A 22,287-nucleotide genomic window follows, 5' to 3' on the forward strand; every position below is an offset into this window, starting at 1 on the left:
TCCTATTTTTTTTTTCAGTCTTCAATTCTTTGTGACCCAATTTGGGGCTTTTCTGAAAAAGATACTGGAAGGCTTTGTCATTTTCTTTTCCAGCTCATTTTAAAAATGTTGAACTAGAGTTAAAAGGGTTAAGTCTAGGGTCACACAGGTTTAAGTGTCTGAAGCCAGATTTGAAATCAGGAAGATGAGTCTTCCTAAATGCAGGTTCTGCACTTTGTCTTTGGACCACCTCTTTACAAATCCTCCAGACAGACAAGTCAAGTGAACAAAAGCAGATAGATACACCTTTACTGTATTACTTCTTATTTTTTATACATGTCATTCTTTTTCCCTTTTCTATGTCTTTTTACATATCCCATATGCATATGTTTTCCCTTCTCATTTCTAACTCCTAACTTAGCTCCTTTCCTTCAAGATTCAATTTAAATCCTACCATCTGCAGGAATCATTTCTTGTTCTCTGTAACTTCACTGCCTGTTAGTATGGTTGCTCAGATTACTTTCCATTTACAATATATTCACACATATATATGTACAGAATACATATATACATATATCTTTATATATGTGTACACATACATATATATCCATATGTTTGTGTGTGTAAATCTTTTATGTACACAGCTATTTCCATATTGTCTCCTGAATCAAAATATGAACTTCTTGAGGACATGCACCTTATTTTTCTTTTTGTATTCCTAATGGTTAGCACATAGTAAGCCCTTTAAAGATCACTAACTGACATAAGATTTATAAAGAAAATTTTCCATATATAAAAAGGACCTTTATTGATATACTTGTATAGAATTCATTGTGATTTAAATTAAAAGTAGAGCTTTTAACATTTTAAATCAAAATATATACTCAATGGTTTCTCTGTCTTCATTTTATATGTAACTAGATAATCTCTTGTTGATACTTAAGAATACATGTCTTAACTGTGCAGAAAAGTCTCATGCAAGGTACTCCTAGAGAAGATTATAACTGGAATGATGATAACATGACTAGGAAAATGAATATATAACTTATACCAGGGAGAAGAGAAAAGAGAAATGAATTGGCTGTTCACTTTCCAAAAGGAAAGTGACATTTATTTTAAGAGTTTGTACTAAAACAGGTATAAAATCTCTGTACTTCAAAGCCCTTTAAATGTTAATAATAAATTTTCCCTATCTCCTTTTTATGAACTAGTATTCCTTACTCCCAACTTTGTCCTTTTAATATGAATAATATTGAGAATTTCTATAGCTTTATTCTAAACGTCATAAGCATGGTGAGAATTTCTCTAATCATTTCTACATTATCACAAATAACAATGAATTGTTTTGTTGCTAAACAGAATCCCAGAAGTTTGAGAATTGGAAAGGTCTTCGGCTGCCATCTAATCCAATCTACATGTAAATAGAATCTCTTGTATAGCAATACTAAAAAGGCAAGCCACCTCATGCCCCAAAATGATATATTGGAAAGAACTTAATATTTTAGTAGAATTCTTAAGTCTTGATATTTTTATGACCTGGACAAGTTAGGGGTTTTGACTCTTTATTTTCCTCAAATATAAACTGGACATAATTCTTATAGTCTTACTTTCTGTATTGTGAGATAAATGCTTTGTAAACTATATACATATGTGTATATATATACATATATATATACACATATATATGCACATTAATAAAATGTTTATAAATCTGTGATTTAGTTTTATCATTCTGGATAACAACTGATATTATGAAGAAAAATGTTTATCTTAGTCCTATTTGATGTAGTGATTTTTCTATTGGTTATATAAATCAGAAAATTAGATAGAAATAAAATTCAGAAATATGTGATACTATAGCTGCTCTTTAGGGGATGGCTAAACAAATTGTAGTAAATTAATGTAATGGAATATCATTATTCTTTTAAAAATGATGTTTATAAGGAATTAAAAGAAATGAGGTATGGTTTGTATGAATTGATACAGAACCAGAACAATATAAACAATGACTATTCCAAAGTTAACAAAAGACCTCAAAATGAAAGTTAAGCTCATAAGTAATTAGGAAATTAAAAAATAAAAAAGATAAATAGCTTAAGTGAAAGAATAAGGAATCATATTCTTCTTTTAGATGAGGAGAGGACTGAATACAGAATTGTTACATAAATTGTTAGATACAATCAAAATATTTATGGGTTTTTTCAATTTAACTATTTTTCTTTGAAAGGGAAGATATTTGTGGGTGTGTAGGATAGTATATATAAATACATATATAATGTTTACAAATAAAATTTTATAACTCTATACACACACATTTTATATGCCATCTGTATGAGAGTAATTGTAAAAATAAAAGGAACTAATAAAACTTTTTCTTTTTCTTTTTAATAATAAAGAAAGTAAAACTAGTTTCTTTATACGATATTCAAGTAACATAATTACCTATATAATTATCCCTCAAATAGACATCTGTTTAGCTAAATCAAAATAAAATCAGCCTTTAATGAATTTCTTTTTTTTGTACTCTCCTATTTGTCTAATATACAGACACTGAGATGCTCCAGTTGACAGAGGAGTAGGCCTAGATTAAGGATGATTTGAGAGTAAATTCAGCTTCAAACAGGAGCTGGATGACCTTGGACAAATTACTTAACCCCTGTTTCCTTCAGTTTCCTCAATTGTTAAATGGGATAATAACAGCGCTGGTCTCCCAGAATTGTTGTAAGGGTCAAATAAAATAATATTTGTAAAGTGCTTAGCATGCTGCCTGGCACATAATAAATATAATACAAATGCTATTGTTGTTGTTGTTGCTATTATTATTATTAATAATGATAATATTGTTATGAAATTTCATCAATATATGATTCTGTTCTGTGCAGAGTACTATAAATGGCATTTCTATTTTCAGAATTGAATTATTGCCATTTTCATTGAATGTACAGGTTTTGATATGTTGTTTTTGCACAATGAGGTAACATATCTTTTGATTATGAAACATTCTAGTTCATTTGTCTTATTATATGTATAGTGTAGTTGTTGATTTTTAGTCATGCTATGCACTTTGATTAAGCCAATGTAATAAACAGTTATTTAAATATTATCTAGTTGCAAGCCTCCCTTCTATTTGAACTCTTATCTCAGGTTTGCGGATATATTATATGCTTAGAAAACTCTAGCTGAATTGAATCTGGGAGTGAGTAGAGAATTTTTTATTCTATCTTTCTGTGCCTCATCGCCCAATGAAAATATAAAATTTAAAGAGAGAGACTGTGTCCTTTTCAAAATATGGAATAGCATCATTGAAACCAAAGCATCAGATAGTGTGAGACTTATATTTGTGTGTCTTATTAAAAATATGTTGTTATTTAAATTAAAAGGCTACCAGCATCTTTCAAGTTGCATAATAAATACATTGAACTGAAATTCCAAATTGGACTTACCATATGTGCACCCTGCTTATTATCTTTGCAGAATTGAGATTTAAATTTTAAAAATGTAATTCTCTAAACATAAGCCTAGAATGGCTTTTTCAGAAGGAAATGGGTTTGTTTTTTTTTCATTTTAATTTAACTCCAAGAATCTACCAACATTGAATTGAGAGTTGTAAGTTAAGACTCCATGTAAGATTTTATTCTTCTCTCCTTTGAAGAACTAATCTATGGAGGTCATGCTGTTATGTTACTTTCTTCCAGGTATATATGCATAGTCATGGTCATGACTTTCAATGTATTAAGTTAAACTATCAAACTTTTTTTGCTATTAGGGCTAAATAATACCCTGGGAAAGCAATGATGAATTGCTATCATTCCAGGATCTTCCCACTGTTCTGCTGTTTTCCAAATGAATGGAAATTTACATGGTACTTTGATTTGGGTGACAGTGCTCTAATGTCCAACTTTGAGCTTCTCCTAGGACTAAGTTGGAAGGAGACCAAAGGAAAAGGATGATAGTGTGAATACCCAAATATATTCTTGTCATTTTTCTCAGCTTTGCTGCCTTAATGAACAACATCATTACTGAAATAATAAATGTTAATTAATATCTGCATCACTTTCATAAGTGGTAGTTTAGTACCACAATTAGTGTAATTAGTATACAACATATTTTAGTGGCATGATAAATCATAGTGCAGAACATGTTGACTCTTTTCAGTTATGATATATTAGCTAATTTACTCACTTATTAACAACAGAATAAAAGAGAGGGGAAAAGTTAGCAGTGACAGCTGTAGTAGTATTGTATTTACTTCTGTAGCATTTTTTATTATGGTTCTAAATATTGTGAATTGCTGATGCTTTTAATTACCATTCCTTTATACAATGGGTAAATCTTCCCATAAAGAAAAACAGATTGGGATATCTGTAATCTAAGGTGGGAGACTAAATGAAAGGTTTCTAAGTCATTTCCAACCTTGCATTTGTGGTTATAGTGCTCATGGACCTATCTGCATTTTTGTTTTGTTTTCTAGAACCAATGAGAACACCAAAAACACTAAAAATTGCTGAAATTCAAGCAAGACACATCGCAGTGGACTGGGAGTCTTTAGGCTACAATATTACACGTTGCCACACTTTCAATGTCACTATCTGCTACCATTACTTCCGTGGTCACAATGAGAGCAAGGCTGACTGCTTGGACATGGACCCCAAAGCACCGCAGCATGTTGTGAGCCATCTGCCACCTTACACAAATGTCAGCCTCAAGATGATCCTAACCAATCCTGAAGGGAGGAAGGAAAGCGAGGAAACAATTATTCAAACTGACGAAGATGGTAGGTTTATACCATGTTACCAAAAAAGAGGAATATTTAAGAATTTCATATTATTCTTAAGTTAATTTAGACTAAAATTGACTGAAAACTCGATGAATTCTGTTTATGAAATTAAAATTAACGCTGTTATCTTTAATTAGAATGACCATTTCTCTCCAAATAAGTCACCAAATGCCATTTCAAATACAGTTAGATGTTCTAACCATGCTAAAAATAAAGCTTGGATTAAAGATTTAAACAGGAAGATTTTAAAAAGCTAAAAAGTTTTAAGTATTATGGTCATATGTCAAAGTACTTGCTAAATTATTTAATTGTTTATTACATTTTTATAACTGATAAATCCAATATTAGTGGTTTCAGGTTTTTCTAGCAAAGAAGAGCAACATCATGACATTCTCAAATCTCAGTTTAAAATGTCTCTGACATTTAAATCCAGTAAGGTGAAAACTTTTCATCACTTGATAGAAGTGGAAAGGGGGGAAAGCATTAGATGTTAATAGAACTATATCTTATCATCTTTTAATAATCTTAATAGACATCTTACTAAAAAGAATTAATTGAAGACTTCTAAATAATTGAGCTATACTTCCCATTAGCTAGTTTGTATATTTACTAGATCTGGAGTCTATCTAGAAGATCTAAATTCAAATCTGACCTCAGACATTTATTAACTGTTTTACCCCATGCAAATCATTTAGCCTTTTTTGGCCTCAGTTTCCTTATCCGTAAAATGAGAATAATCACAGCATCTAACTTACAAAGTTTCTATGATGTTTAAATAAGATAACAATTGTAAAATACTTGCACAGTGCCTAGCAATTAAAATAACAATATCTATAATAGCACTGTTAGGTGCAAATAATTCTAAAGTTTTAAAGCACATTAATGTGTATGTCAAAGATAAAGCATCTTCATGCGTGATATTGAAGCTTACAGACATAATTTAAAGAAATAAATAACATTTCAGTGTGCTAAAAGTGTTTTACTGCTTTAAACTGATCTTGATACTAGTTTGGGTTCCATTCAGCATTAGCTCTAGGAAGCAGAGCTATATCTAGCAATTTTAGTATGTAGATACAGCAGCATAAAATATGAATTTAAACTAGCTCCAAACCTTGAAATACTTTAAAGTTTATAAATTCCATTAAATAAAGTATTTCACTGGACTCTTTGAAGTAGCTAATATACATGTAATTATCTCTATTTTTGAATTTAAGAAATAAGCTCAGATAGGCTAAGTGGATAAGCCAGGATTATACATCAGTAAATGTCAAGAATAGGATACAAACCCTAATCTTTTTGACTTCAGATCCAGTACTCTATTACATCACACTACTTTTCATGTGTCTCCTATGCACACAATGGTGATATGTCTGTGTATGCACAGATCAAAGTATCCTAAATTTAAGTCTAGTACATTAGCAACAAATGAATATAGAAATGGGAGCCACTAAACATGCATGCATTATCATACTGAAAGGCCACATTTTTACTTAGAAAAACTACACATGAACATATTGACATGTTCTATTATATTTTTATTTATTTTGTTAAATATTTCCCAATTACATTTTAATCTGGTTCAGACTACATTCAGAAGTTTTGCCACCTGCATTGGATTGTATGTTTGAAAACTGCTATCATAGACCATTCTTTTTTGCTTAAGCAAAGACACTAAGCCCCAAGGTGTTGAATGATTTGTCTCAGATTATACTTTGGATTTAGAGCTCAAACACACTTCTTAAAATTCAAAATCTAGAATTTATCCTATTGTTTGCTATTTTTTATTTCCTTTTTGGCTGTTGTTCATCATTTGATCTAATGAAAAGTATATGACTAGAAGTGGAAATGACCATATTTTTGTTTTTAGCTGTTTAACTCTTTCTGTCTTTGAAGACCTATCTTGACTGTTTTGGAGTCCACGTGAATGCTAATTAATAATAAAGGAAGGATATATCAGACACCTTCCCTTTTTTGCTATACATAGCATCTACACAACCTTAAACTTAAAATCTTTGCAAACACAATGAGATCCAATGGGACTGGGCCTTCCCTTCTTTTAATTTAGCGGGAAGTCAGCTAATGAGGCATAGCAAATAATGAAAGAGCATTTTCATGTGCACAGGAAAACACGTGAAATATTCTGACATAGTCATGAAACATTAATTATTGTCAGTTTTAATTGAAAATAAATCTCATAATACTACCCAAACATGATAACATTGGAACTATGAGAAATTTACCTTTTGTTGTTGTTATTTAGTTTTGTTTTGTTATGCAAAAGAAATCAAAGCAGATATAGGTTGGAAGCTTATAAAGAATAGAAAAAAGTATATTCTCTTTGAATCCCATTATGTAAACTGGATTGGGAATTAGAAGGCCTGAGTGTTTGTCTTGGATTTGTAACAAACTAACTTTGTGATTTTAGGTAATTCACTTAATCTCTCTGACCTTATTTTACCCATTCTGAGCTAGATATCTTTTGAGGTCTGTATTGACTTTTAAATGCTCTAGCTATATCAGAAATGAGTGCCAATTTCATGACCTTGTCATTTTGGCCTAGGCTTCTACAGAAAAGCCAAAGTAAAAAAAAATATATATATATAGGTCGTCTTCTGGTTGCACAGGTTGATTGCCTGTACTCTGAGAGTATAAATACTGATCAAAGTTTCCCATATCTTTTGATGTCCAAATGAAAATTTGTCAAGCTATTACTAAAATTGAGCAGTTGTGCCATAGGAAGATGTTAAAGGTAAATGCAGTTCGAGCCATTCAAATGAATTGATTCATCTTTTTTTTTTTTTTTAATCTAATTCTTGAAAGCAATGAAAATATTTTTGTTGTCTACCACATTCATGATATATTTAGAACTAATTGCCTTGAAAATTCTCCTGTGTGATGAAAAAGAAAAAATGTTTAGTAATCAGAGAATGAGGTAAGATGAGGTTTGGGACCTTGTGAGAATTGTTAATACAACAAAGTGTTGAGATTGAAGAGAATGCATCTTCTCCCTGCTGCCCCCTAGTAGTTGTAATATTTGAATTCTCACTGCCTAGAACTAATGATCTTGTTTACAGAATTAGAACTTTGAATAGTGAATTCAAATACAGGAATGCAACTATTTAAGAGTTAGCACTCATCTGCTCCTAATTGGACTTTTACTTGAATCTGTTTGAATTCTATCAATACCCAAAGGAGACACTGAATTACCCTCAGGCCCAATAGCTATTTTTTACACTAGTTCTTGCATTATTTATTTACAAGTGTTTAGTGTAGTCTTTGTCAGAAAGAAAAAAAAAGATTACTTAAAATCTCTAATTTTGTAGTCAATTGTGAGTTTTATGATTTGTTGGTTGATCACCATTGGAGCCATTATATGACCAATTTTCATTTTTCAATCTGTTTTTCTTTTAACACCATTCCTCCTAATAAACCTTTTCCACACATCCCCCAACATATATGAATAATATTCATATTCATTTATGCATACTACACTAACTTTTCTGGTACCTATATATAGATAGGTTAATAATAAAAATTAATTATGGTGGATCTTTAAAGTAGGTTCTAAAGTAGGCAAAGCTATGGCTTTGCTATTTCCCCTCCCATTCTAGGAAATTCATTTATAAATTGAAATTAACTATGTTATTATTTTCATTCGTAATCCTTTAGAGTTTGCTTTTGCTATATTTATTGTACAATTATTGCTACATGAATTTGTTGTAGCAACAACTTAAAACATACTATTCTCTTTTTGTATTATAGGATTTAACCTAAATTCAAATTTCTAACACAATTTTATTATATAAGATGATATTCAGTTGTTCCCATGTAGCTGCATTTTTAATATATAGTGTAAGATCTTTTTTAAAGTATTTTTTGGGGAATGGGAGTAGGTGGGAAAAGAAAACTTAAATCATAATTTGTTGTTTAAAGATCAGTGGATGATGTCAATCTGATTAACCCACTGTATTAAATTATTGCCACCTTACATACATAGAGGAAGAATAAATTATCAGCCATATAATAAAAAAGATATAATTTCACAAAAAAGAGTTCTGGGGACATTCATAAATCAGACAAGCCATACTAGAATGATTTCCCACCAGAACCCTAAGGTAAAATTTATATTTAATTTATTGGATACTTTTTTCCCCCTAGTTCAAGGCTAGAACTTTTTTGTATGAAGGTTTTGGTATCATTTTTTATTCTATAAGTCATAAAAATCAATAATATGAGTTGGCTGAGGGAAAAAAAACCTGTTATGGGGGACTTGGGCAGAGGGTGGTTATATATATGTTGTGAAAACAATTTATTATGATTATATAATAAAGATTCTATTATGCTCTCTTATTGCTGCTGCCCTCTGTCTCATTGGTCTTTATGTATCTTCAGTTTTCCTCCAAGTCTGTAGTGTATTCATTTTCAGGAGATTTCTCTATTTGCCTAAATTAATTGAAAGAATATTAAAGAGAATTATTAAAGTCATATTAACACATTCCCACAAAGTAATAAGTCAAACTTCTGGCTCTCTATTAAAAGGAAGAGATGATGTCAGATACACAGTGATGTCCATGACAACCTATTTATTGCCATGGTGATGGCCATTTACCAACTTCATGCTACATATAGCCAAACCACAGGTATATACAGAAATTGGCAGCCTTCTTAAGATGATCCCCTCGTCAAAGGGAGAAAACTGCCAAACAGCATCTCTCTTAGAGCTGCCAAACTCCATTTATATAGTTTACCCTCCAGCTTATTTACTTCCATGGTCTAGTTGCAAGTTGTGTAAACCATTATCTTCATTCCAAATTCCTCAAGAGAATTAGCTCATCTTCTAGAAGCATCTTGTTTTCTCCTCTATATGTCCATCTCATTAATAACCCTGAGATAAATGCAAGGTGACCATTGAGAACTAGAACAATACATGGAATTTTTTGCAACAAATCTTTATTTGCTGAATATGAAAACTTAAGAGAACGGATGGAAAAGACACATCCCATTTTAAGTACTGCTGCCTGCCTATTCTTAAATGCAAAGTGCTGCATACTGACTTTAAAATACCCCTAAATATTCCTAATGTGCCCATTGCCTTTTTAAAGTTGTTAGCAAAATTTTTGTTGACTAAACTTAATAACTGCAGTTCTTTGAATAGCTGTTTCCTCCTTGATTGGGGTTTCTGTCCTCCCTGTAGTCACTCTTTGCAAGATAGTTTAAATGGTGGAATCTTTTTTCTCCTTTAATTAAATTAGTAAATATGCTTAACTTGACAAGAGGAAGAACAACAGATACTCCTTTGGAAAACAAAGCCCTGCCTACAAGAGTATCAACAAATGCCACAAAACACACAGAGGAGTTGTCTTGGCCTATCAGCCTCTGTATATTACGTAATCTGTGTCAATACAGTGAAGTAAAACAGCCCTGGATGCCTTAGTTAACTTCTCCCCAAGTCTTCCACTGACAGATGGATGAACAGTTCTTGTGAAGTTTAGTGTTGGCATCTCAACTGTTTACTGTGGGATTCTTTGCCTTCCTGAATTTATTATTAATGTGCCAAATTATGTTGCCTGTCCCAGAGGTCATGTCATCATTCATGGTCTCCTTGTAGATTGAATTGAATCTCACTGTTGTGACAGACCATTTGCTTTGCCTTAATACTGCTAGCCCTGGTGTAAAGCATTTTCTTTGATCTAGTGATTTTTAATTTATTTCACTCCTCAAAAAAATTGCAGTATACTTTGAAAATGCATTCCCTGAAAATGTCATGTGTGAAGTTCATTAGAACATTAGATTAAGGAAAAAATATTAATTAAAATATGCAAGCAGATATTTAGGCTGGCTTTAAGAGGGATAACAAAAAACACTTCAATGAAAACTGAAGTATTATGCATATATTTTAAAAGTATCATATTCCTTCTACTTATTTCTTCCTTAACTTTTCAAAAGCCATACTCAACACTCTAGGTGAATTTATGTTTAAAAGTTAAAAGTACAAGTGAACAAAAAAAGGGACTGATGGTGGAATATACTTTAGAAGATTTTTAAGCTTTCCAAATTGCTGCTGTTGTAATTATCAGTTACTGTGAACTATTTTCAGCATAAGCAAGGTTTGGGTGAAGCTTCAAACCCTCTTACACCTGGGAATACTTCATAATTGATTATGCTGATTAAAAAAAAATAACAACAACAAAAAAGAAAGCCCCCAACTCCTGCTGTTTTAACTTCCCTTGGCTATTAGCTTTGAAAAATGTTTTTCATTTGAAAATTCAGCACTAGTTGAACTTCTTCACCATTAACAAATCACTTTTATGAATTTATGCTTATGGGTACTATATTGGTTCATACAAAAGTATTTGAGACAGTATCAAACTGAGTGGTAATGGATGGCATAGTCTAATTCCACTGGTTTGGTTTTCATTTTCTGTTTGTTAATAGTAGTTAATTATTTTTTGAACTGTGTTTGCTAAGGTTTGTTGATCTGTCATTGTCTTTAAAAATTCTATCCAGAAATTACAGTCATGTTCTTAAAACAAATATATTAACTAAGAGGCTTAATGAAATCAAATCAGATTATATGCTCTCATCTTCAAGCAATTCATTTCATTCAGTACATATTATTGAGTATCATAGTGTATAATGTTCTCTGCTCAAAAGTTTATTTAATCTGTTCTTAACGCTAAGGAATATCATTCCTTTTATTTTGCAAGAATGTACTTGAAATGAATGTACTATGATTTTATTTGTCATCTTGAATCCAGTGTCATTATATGCATATATAGCATTTTAATAAGTGTCCAAACTGGGCATGGTAGTATTTCCATGTAATCTCTGCTAGTGGAAAGGCAGAAGCTGTTGAATTATTTTAGCAGAAGAGTTCTAATCTCCAATGGGCTAAAGCCTATTATATGTCTGCCATAGTTCAGCACCAGTTAGGTGAATCCCTGGATCAGTAGGCTACCAGGCTACCTAAGGTGAGGCAAACCAACTCACATTAAAACTTTGCTGCCAATCAACAATAGAATCCTGTCTATGAGAGGTTGTTGCTATATACTTTCAGGTCAGGCTAGGTAGAGAGACCTAGTCTCCAGTGTGTGTATATATATTAGATATAAATAGAAAGTATATAGATATAGATGTGTGTGTATGTATGTATGTATGCCATAAACATTTATACCTATAATTAATTGATCTCAAACATCTGATTTCTACCTCCCTCCCTTTGTCCCTCTCTTTCTCTCTCTCCCCCTCTTTTTTTCTCTCTCTTTCCTCCTCATTCCCCCCTCCCCCTCTGTTCCTCTTTGTGCTTCTTTCTCTCTCCCTTTATCCCTTCCCCTCCCCACATATATAGACACATTTCTAACCAAACCCCTCTTCTTTGTAGTGCCTGGTCCAGTTCCTGTCAAGTCTCTGAAAGGAACCTCATTTGAAAACAAAATCTTCCTGAATTGGAAAGAACCTTTAGATCCAAATGGAATCATCACTCAATATGAGGTATGATGAAAAAAAATCATTTTTATGTGCATAAACATATTGGAGGGGAGATAAAACAGAATTGGAGAAAAGGGAAGTAAAATTTAGGAAACAACAATATTCAGGTCATTATTAGTTCACTTCAGTGTGGTTTCTAAATATTTTCTAATTGTGGGAATACTGGAAAGGTTGCTAGGTTTTGAATCAGATTTCCTGAATTTTAATCCTTGTTCTACTTCTTGCTATTTATGTGATCATGAAGGAGAGGGAGTATAAGGAGAGTAAGGAGGAAAGTCCATAAGCATTTATATATATATATGATGATTTCTATATGCCCTGCACTGTGCCAAGTACTCTTACACATATTATCTCATTTGAATCTTCTTTTTATCCCCATTTTACAGTTCAAGTAGAGGTTAAGTCCCTTGCTCAAGATCACATTGCAAGTAAATATTTGAGACTGGTTTTGAATTCAGATGAATCTGACTCCAGGCTCATTGCTCTATTATTCATGCCTCTTAACTACCTTGTAGGCATGCCATTTTCATTCTGTAACCCTCATATATTGATGTTATTCATCAACATATGGAGATAATGGAGTAGATGAACTATAAATCTCTTTGCATTTTAATGTATTTGATCCTCTAAGTGATGTTTCTCTGATATTGAGTAGTTATAGTATCCTGAAACAGGATCTGTAAATTTCTATGTTAATCTAAATGTGCAACTTTTCTTTTTACTTGCTAGGGTAGGTATTGGCAGTGTCAGTCAGACTTCTTCATGTTTATGTGTAATAAATCATGACATTAACAAATATATAGTCTTATAATATTAATGGAGAACTGTCAAAATTTCTGATTTAATAGAGACCTGGGAATTTCAAATAATACAAAAATAGGGAAAGGTCCCTGCAAATCTGGCTCTTGGAGTTTTAAATTGACTTTGGCTGTTTCTTTGAGACTCTCTCCTCATGAGTCCAAAAATGGGATAAACAGGCTATAAAAATACACACATTTCAGAATTTTGTCTATTTCTTCCTTTTCTTAAAAAAAGTAGTTACAAAAGAATCAAGTCAAAAAGTATCTGTGCTTACTTAGATTTGATTAAAGCTTATAAATGCTTAAATTTCCAGTGGCTACAAAATGAAGCAAGTGAATCATTGAAGGGGGAATCATGAACTTCCAGCAAGTTGTGATCATATTATCATATCTTGAATATTATTTACATAAAAATGTGTTGATTTAGAAAAAAATGCTATAACAAAGGAAACTTGTATTTCTATAGCCACAAAATTCTAAACATGAATCTATGTGCATGCCACAAAAGAGAAGAAAAGGAAGTTAAGTGAAGTAAATGAAAAAAAAAAATAATTCTAGCAAGTAGATGGTTTTATTTAGAAACAGGTTATGTAGCATTCATTCATTCAATGAAAGCCAGCAAGCATTTCCCAAATGGCTGTCATATGCTAGGCCTTGTATTAGCTTCTGAGGATACAAAAACAGAAATGAAAGAGTTCTTGCTTACCATCAGGGAGTTTGCATTCTAGAGAGTTATAAAAGTATATATGTGTACATGTACACAGATGCATATGTGTGTGCATATATATATACACACACATGTATGTTTTTGTATGTACATCTCAGAAGTATACAATGGGCATCATAAAGACTCAGGGAATGGGGAAAGACCTCTTCAAAAAGATGATACATGAACTGAGGACTGAAGAAACTTCAGTTCCAAAGTAAAGAGGTGAGGACCACAGCCTATGCAAAAAATACAGGTATGAAAGACAAACTTGAGCCAGGTGATTGATTATGAGCCTTAAATACCCAATGAAGTTTACATTTTATCCTGGAAACAATGGGAAGCCACTGAAGTTTGTTGAGTAGTGGATTGATATGGTCAGACTTCAACATTTAGAATATCATTTAGGCAGTTTGTATTAAGGATAGATTGGAGAAGAAAGAGAAGGGATGCAATGGATACTGGGAAACAAGTTAGGAGCAGTTAACCATGATGTAGGAAAGTGCCTAATAAGACATTTTTTTAATTTTTTTTTTTTTTTATTTTTTTAACAAATAGGTAAGCTATAACAGCATCAGATCATTTGATCCTGCCGTTCCTGTGGCTGGGCCTCCCCAGACTGTGACAAATTTATGGAACAGTACACATCATGTATTTTTGCATCTCCACCCTGGAACAACCTACCAGTTCTTTATAAGAGCCAGTACTGTCAAAGGCTTTGGGCCAGCTACAGCAATCAACGTTACAACCAATATTTCAGGTATTCAAATAAATGATATGGAAATGTGTTTTGTTTTATACTATTGAGTTCTAGAGAAACAGTGATACATTTTTAAAAAGATAGCTTTTGAGAATATATCTTAATAAATTTAGTATGGTTTAAAATCACTTAAAATACATTCAATTCAAATTATTACATACTATACTTTAACATATTTAACATATATTGGACTACCTGCCATCTAGGGGAAGGGGTAGGGAGGAAGGAGGGGAAAAGTTGGAACAGAAGGTTTTGCAAGGGTAAATGTTAAAAAATTACCCATGCGATATGTTTTATAAATAAAAAGCTATAAGAAAAAAGCATTACATAATTATATTTACCTAACTTCACATCAAAAAAAGAACCATATACTGTTAAAGTTTTTTTTTCTATTTAGTTTCTCGCTTAAGAGAACATGAAGTGCATGATAACTGAGAAAGCCATGTATTAACATTATGTTCTTTTGCATCTCCATGTATTTTGTTAAATATTTCCAATTATATTTTAATTTAGTTCTGCCCTGAATAATGTCACAAGCCATTGGTTGAGACCTTTGACCTCAATTATTAATCACCATTGACTAGCCATATCTAAGGCAGTTATTACTGCAGCAGCACATAACATACTACCCAGCACTCACTTCTCCCTCAGTAAATTACCTATTGCATAGAAGAGCACATTGGACCATGTTTTTTCCTTCCTATTCATCTTTTATTCACTAACTGAATTTCTTATCCTCTTCCAACCAACTTCATTGACTTTAGATAATGAAAAATTTCCTCATAAAAGTGATGGGCATTTCTGATTTTGTATTATATTCTGTTTTTTTTTCAGTTTTTTTTTTTTTTTACCCAAACCTAATCAAAATTGTTCATGTGCCTAGAAGCAGTCAATAATATAAATGCCTGAGATAAGAAAGTTTTTTTTACACACAGCTATAATATGATGGAAGAAGATAGCACTGGGAACCTAGCAGTTAAATACTAGTCCTGGTTCTGTAACTAATTACTGGTATTACCTTGAGTAAAACATTTGATTATTTTGGAGCCTTAGGCTCTAGAGCCACAAAATGAAAAGTCCCATTTTATAATCCCTAAGGGTTCCTTTCAAGTCAATAACTCAGTGACCTTCCATGATAATATTTCATGATTGTATATTAAATGCCTCTATTGAGTCTCATTTTTATTAGCTAACTTTCCTCAATTCTTCTTCCCCATACTTTTGCTCCACCATTTCATGGTTTCTCTTTAATTTTTTTCATGTAAAAATCAACAAAATGTTTATTGCCAAAATTGTTCAACACAAATATCTAAAGATTTGTAGTAATTAGTGTTATGTGCTTTTTTCCCCCAATGAACATATTTGGCAATTAAATGTTGCATAGATTTTCATTTCCTTTGGAATTCAGCATAATTTAAACTCTGACAAAACTGTGTTACTTTATCAAACCCTCTTTTTCTCCCTTTCCCTTTAATCAGCTCCCACCTTACCTGACTATGAAGGAATTGATGCATCCCTTAATGAAACTGCCACCACTATAACAGTTTTATTGAGACCTGCACAAGCTAAAGGTGCACCCATCAGGTAAGAGGAAGGGTAACAGAAGAAGCAGCCAACAGAACAGTTTATGCTTTCATTGCCTAAAAGCTAATAATATAATTTATTTCTAAGTAATATTTATTCATTTGGCATTATTGTCAATTTTTTATTTGCCTGTACAAAGCCTACATATAGACCTGTAATTTAGAAGTAAATTATGAGGAGATCCTTTCATATTCTTAGCCCCCTCTTTTTTATTTGATTTAGATTCTTGATTTTTTTTTTCTCTTAGTACCATATCGGGTTTTTTTTTCCCTCTCTTGGTATCTGTGGAATATGAAGTTTGAAGATATTTGTCAGAAAGAAGATTGGAAAATAACTCTTTTCCAATGCAGTAAATCAACTATTATATAGCGAATTTCATATGTATGATAGAAAAATTGGAACCTGAGGAAATAGAAGCAGAATAACAGCATTGAATACAAACTATCTGACCTTTTTTTTCCTGAAGCACCTGTTATTGGAAATTGTATTGGAGCTATTAAATTTTATTTAGTTTGCCCCATGTACCAATATAAAGTACCCTATTTTTACTTTACCATTCAGAAACATTTTCTCTCACTTCAACCCAATGATTAAAAAAATGAGTCTGGTTAATTTCAGGAAATAGTTTTTGTCTTTTCTCTCCCAATCTCCTAGCCTTTTCCTCCTCAACACAAGAAAGATTTATTTGTACTGTCTAAATGTACATGGTTAGTGATCATTTTCAAATTTGTAATAAAATCTAATTTTATATAGTGATATACATATAGAGTTATCAAAATTATAACATCTCTACTATAGAAATCGGATACCAAGATGATTTTTGTATTGTTTATTGCAACATGTTGCTTCCTTGTTATTTGAAAAAGCTATTCCTTTACTGACATAAAAGTAATACTTAAGGACACAAAATAATTCAAATACATATTGTCTTTCACTGGGCATCATGATTCTGTTCAAGTCATCTAACATTACTATAAAGCTTTTTTTAAACTACTAATGGAGTCTGATTTTCTCTTTGTGTATCCCTGTTTTATTTGTTGTTAAATGTTTATTGCTTCTTTGTGGACTAAAATTAATTTTTTACTTTTAATATTTAGTCATTTCTGAGGTATACACAGTGAATATAGATAATAATTTAAAGCTCCTTTTAAAAACAGTTTGTTATTGGCAGCTTTAAAAAGAGAGGAGTAACAACTGAAAGTTCATAATACTTCCTATTTTTAGTATTAGAAGACTTTGCCAAGTTCAGTATCACAAACTGTCTTTTAAGCACAGAGCAACTAATAGTAGCTATCAATGAGAATAAAATTTTAAATATCTACTTAACAAAAAGATAAAAAAATTACTAAAATATGAGCAAATGATAGAATATTTTACAATATAATATTACTTTTATGAGAAAAAGATCCTTCAACTACTTTATACATCTCTAGCTAGCTAGACTCAGTGCAATTAACTAATGAACTGATGAAAAGCCTTTTTTTTGTGTTTGTGAATCATGTTTTTAAAAAAAAAAATCAGGTTATAAACACAAAAGCAAGACAATTCCAGCAATTGACATTGAAACCTGGTGAGATAATTCAGGTAAAGGAAATGGTGAGAAGTCACAGGAATACTGAGTATGGTCTTTGGAAAACATGTTGTCAAGTCTCAATTCTAATACTTTCTTTCTGTTAATTATTTCCTGAATATAACTTGCCTCCTCTGTTGTAAACATCAAGTGCAGGAATTATATTTTGTCCTTTCTATACTAAACAGAGTATAACAATAGAGCAGGATAAAGAATAGCACAGTGTCTAAAATATATTAAACATTTTAAAAATTTCAATTAATTTATTTGACACATCATCCCAAAGTAATGATTATATTGTTTTGGTCCTTATCCTAGAGCTCTGGGTGGTTCCTGCCTAATGGCAAATAAGATAATAAAGAGTTGTGTTTCTGAACCTGTAAAGCATTGTCTGGAATGTGGGACTTTTTACATAGTGAGTCAAGCACATTTGTTTGACTAACAAATCAGGATAGCAAGGTTGTAAGATAGCATTGGAATCCAAATCATTTATTCTTTAAATTGAATTATATGGGGAAAATTACCTTTTTTTCCCCCCATTAAAACAAAAGTAACCACTAATATTTCTATAGGTTTTTATTAAATTGTGTTGTTTTCATTTTAAGATATGATTAAAACTTTCCCAGGTCCTCTATGATTTTGCTCTATATGAAATGTTGAGTCAAATATTCAACATAGGACCAAAATCATGCCTATGAACTAAATTTAAAGATTCTAGTATACCTTATAATCAGAATATTGTGCCCTATGATCTTAACTAGAGCTTCTTAGATTGACAGTTACTTTTGGGAGATGTCTAGTCACTTCAGCTTATACCTCTTCAGATAGTCATGCTCTTTCTTATGCCACCTTTTTATATGATAGTTTGCAGCATGTTTTACTTGACATAAAACTTTGGTGTTATCTACTTATAAATTATAATGTGGAAGATTTCAGCTTATTCCAACTATATTGATGAAATTATTTGAAAATTTTAATTGAGAGAGGATATACTAATAGCTATAACTAACTGCTTTGGACTTTGGATTATCTAACCTACTTTGCAACTTTGTTTTGTTCTGGTCTTGAATTATCTTGGGCAGTCAACCATAGCCTAATTTAAGGTATTGCTCTTGGTTCCTTTTCATCTACTTACTTCAGATATCAACTTTTTAGCAGCTGAAGTCAACAAGGGAACCTTTGCTTACATGGAAATCAATTTGTTTTATACAAAAGGTGATATTCTTGCTTTGCCATTGTCTAAACTGAAATTCAACAAGATTATATGTTATCCAAAGTCATGTGTATAGTAAGTAGCAGTCCAGCTCTTGGCTGGATAAAATTTAGAACATTAAAATCATCTGTTCTTGTTTACTCTAGATGGGGAAACTCCAAGGAAGCAATTGATATTTATTGAAAGTCTAAGTATTAAGCCCAAGTGTACCTAGTTGGTACATTGGATAAAGCACCAGGGCTGGATTCAGAAGACTCACCTTTCCAAGTTAAAATCCACCACCCACACAAGCTGTGTGCCCTGGGAAACCCGCTTAATTTTGTTTCAGTTTCCTCAAATTCCTAAAATGAGGTAGAGAAGGAAATGGCAAACCATTCCAATATCTTTGCCCAGAAAATCCCAAAAGAGATTACAAAGAGTCAAACATGACTGAAATGACTGGACAAGTGCAAAATCTTGGGCATACAAAAATAGGCAAAAAAACAAACAAACAACAACAACAACAAAAAGTTTCTGCTTAAATTTAATGGAATAGAGAGCAAACAGCCAGATATTCAAATGCAAGTCTTTTACATCCAGCAAATGCTATTACTCTTCCTATAACATACACTGTAATGGACTTTCTATTAAACTTGAATGTTTCAAATTCCAGGTATGGTTTCTTTACAAAATAAACTTTTAAAAAGTTATTATTTGTTCTTTAGGGTAAGTAGGTAAATTGATAAAATCAAAGATTTCAGGTCTCTGGAACTCAATAGTTCCCAGACTAAATGATTCTACTGTTGATCATTTTTCACTCATAAGGAAGAGAGAAAGATTTTTAATTTTAGAATGCACTTAAAGTACACAATTATCAAATCAATAATAATATTATGTCTCGAAAGAACATATCATTTGACTACTTGATGAATCCATTCACCATCATAGATATATTTTTGTCCAAATCATCTTGCATTAGTTTTCTGAGTCTGTATCGTTTTCTTACAGTTTAGAATACAATGCCCCAATACAGTGACATTTTAAAATATTTGTTTGCCTTACACTTTACATAGTGCCTGACACATAGCAAACACTTAGAATTTTAATTAATTAATTCACTCTCATATTCATTATTATGTAATTCTACCTCATTCAGGACACCTAAGGAATTGGGTTCTTCTGGAAAGAACCCATAAACAACTTTGATTATTTGTTATGAATGAATAAAGTTATCATACTTGAAGAGAGGACTTATATCTACTTCCTTATGATCTAAAATTATTTGGTTTCATTTACTAATTCAGTAATTACATTACAGGCTACCTTGGACTTTCCAAATTAACTAGTTCTTCTCATTTGTTCACTTAAGAATTGGATGAAAGTCTCTCCATATCTTATCCACACTGATTATGTTTCTTAAATAATTGCACCCTATTAAACCATATTTTTCCTTCATTTTTTACCCAGCACCAGCTTTTGATCTATACCTTACATTTGAAAAACTTTCTTTTCCAATAGATTCATATGTTACCTAAATGTAACTATGTAATGTAATATTATTGCTGAACATGTGACTTTATCTTTATACAAAGTGAAATTGGAATTGATCATCTTCTAGGGGGAGATTTCACTTCATATATTTCTTCTATTTCTACTGTTTCTGATCTAGTTACCTATTTTAATCTCAATATTTCATGCTGTTTTCAGAACAAAAAAAAATATGCACCACACTGATCATTATGGTACCTGATAAAATTGCAAAGGAGTATTATCAATTTAATCTTTCAGTTAGCTAGAAAGAATTCCTAGCTACACAGTATAAAAAATGTTGTGTAGACCTGTAAGGCACTTAAAAATGTTCTGTGTTCATTGCATGTTTCATCTAGACCTTCAGATCTCATCTACAACTTAAAAAAAAAAATCCCTTTAATTCATCATAGTTTGATAACTCCAGATTATCATTCAAAATGAATGCAATTTTATGATTTAAACATCAATCCCATAGGCTTTAAGATTTTTTATTCATATTTCAAAAAAATTAGCTGTTCTTCCTGGATTTGTTCAGATTATGATCTAGATAGTTTTAATTGTGAATTATAATATATGGGGGAGTCTACCTCTGGGAAAATGTATTAAATTTTTTGATCCATTGAAATTATATTTCTGAAGGGTCACAATTTAACTCCAACTCTCCTGCCAGGAGAAAAGTAGCAATCTCTCAAGAGAGATTATTATCTTATTTTGTTTAAAAAAAATACAAATTTTTATCTTAGCAGGTTCTGCTATAAGCATGATATCTTCACCTCTGTGGAGGTAACAAATATTCACAATGCTCTCTTTGTGGTCATTTTATTTTTTTCACATTTGTTTGTAATGTGACTCTGGACAAATAATTTAATCTCTTTGGGATTCATTTTATTTATTGTAAAAGAAACAAGATGTACTAAGTGAGCTCTATAGTTCCTTCCAGTGTTAGTATTCTAAGACTTCAAAGTATGTACTTATAACAGCATACTCTACCTAAATTATTTAATGGTTTCATGCACATCTGAGAAAGTGAAACAACTTTGTTAAGTTGTTTTACATTTGATAGTTATGCTCCCTAAATTCCCACAATTTTATGTATATCTCTTGAAATCAATGGGTTTTTTTTAAAAGATGAATTTTATCTATGTGCATATGCACAATTCTTGTGGATAATGATACAAGGTAACATAAATGACTTGGGCTTTTTGTTTATTTTTGCTTGAGCAATTGGGACTAAGTGACTTGCACAGGGTCACACAACTAGGAAGTGTTCTTTTTCTTGATGCAGATGGCATTTTCTGTCCAAAGTCTATTGGGATTGCTTTGGATCACTGAATTACTGAGAAGAACCAAGCCTTTCATAGTTGATCTTTGCACATTCTTGCTGTTATTATATACAGTATATTCCTGGTTTTGCTTATTTTGCTCAGCATCAATTTGTGTAAATCTTTCCAGGCCTTTCTAAAATCAGTATGTTCATTATTTATTTATTTATTTATTTTTTAATAAAACAACAATATTTCATTGTTTTAATATACCACAACTTGTTCAGCCATTCCTCAATTGATGGGCATTTATGAATTTTCCAATTCTTTGCTCCCATAAAAAGAGCTGCTAGAAACATTTTTGCACATGTGTCCTTTCCCTTTGTTTATGATTTTCTTGGGATACAGTCCCAGTAATGGGACTGTTGGTTCAAAGGGTATGCAGATTTTATAACCCTTTTAGCATAGTTCTAAATTGCTCTCCAGAATGATTAGATTATTTTACAACTCCACAAACAACACATTAGTGTTCCAGTTTTCCCATATCCACTCCAACATTTATTACTATCTTTTCCTGTCATCTTAGGCAGTCTGACAGGTGTGATGTGGTACCTTAAAGCTGTTTTAATTTGCATTTCA

General features: G+C 31.6%; 1 protein-coding gene across 13 annotated transcripts in view; it reads left to right on the top strand.

Annotated features, from left to right (window-relative positions):
* The window catches only part of PTPRK (protein tyrosine phosphatase receptor type K), a 742,018-nt gene that overhangs the window by 585,764 nt on the left and 133,967 nt on the right, over positions 1-22,287 (top strand). For all 13 annotated transcript variants that reach the window (XR_012489194.1, XR_012489195.1, XM_074309869.1 and 10 more), the window contains exons 8-11: positions 4,451-4,753; positions 12,138-12,247; positions 14,309-14,510; positions 15,989-16,094. Coding sequence is in view for 11 of the 13 variants with exons in the window: in XM_074309869.1 (XP_074165970.1) it covers positions 4,451-4,753; positions 12,138-12,247; positions 14,309-14,510; positions 15,989-16,094 (721 nt within the window). In the remaining 2 variants the exon portion in view is untranslated. The remainder of the gene's footprint in view (positions 1-4,450; positions 4,754-12,137; positions 12,248-14,308; positions 14,511-15,988; positions 16,095-22,287) is intronic.

Source organism: Sminthopsis crassicaudata, chromosome 4 (assembly GCF_048593235.1).
Source record: "Sminthopsis crassicaudata isolate SCR6 chromosome 4, ASM4859323v1, whole genome shotgun sequence".
In the NCBI taxonomy this organism is placed as follows: Eukaryota; Metazoa; Chordata; class Mammalia; order Dasyuromorphia; family Dasyuridae; genus Sminthopsis; species Sminthopsis crassicaudata.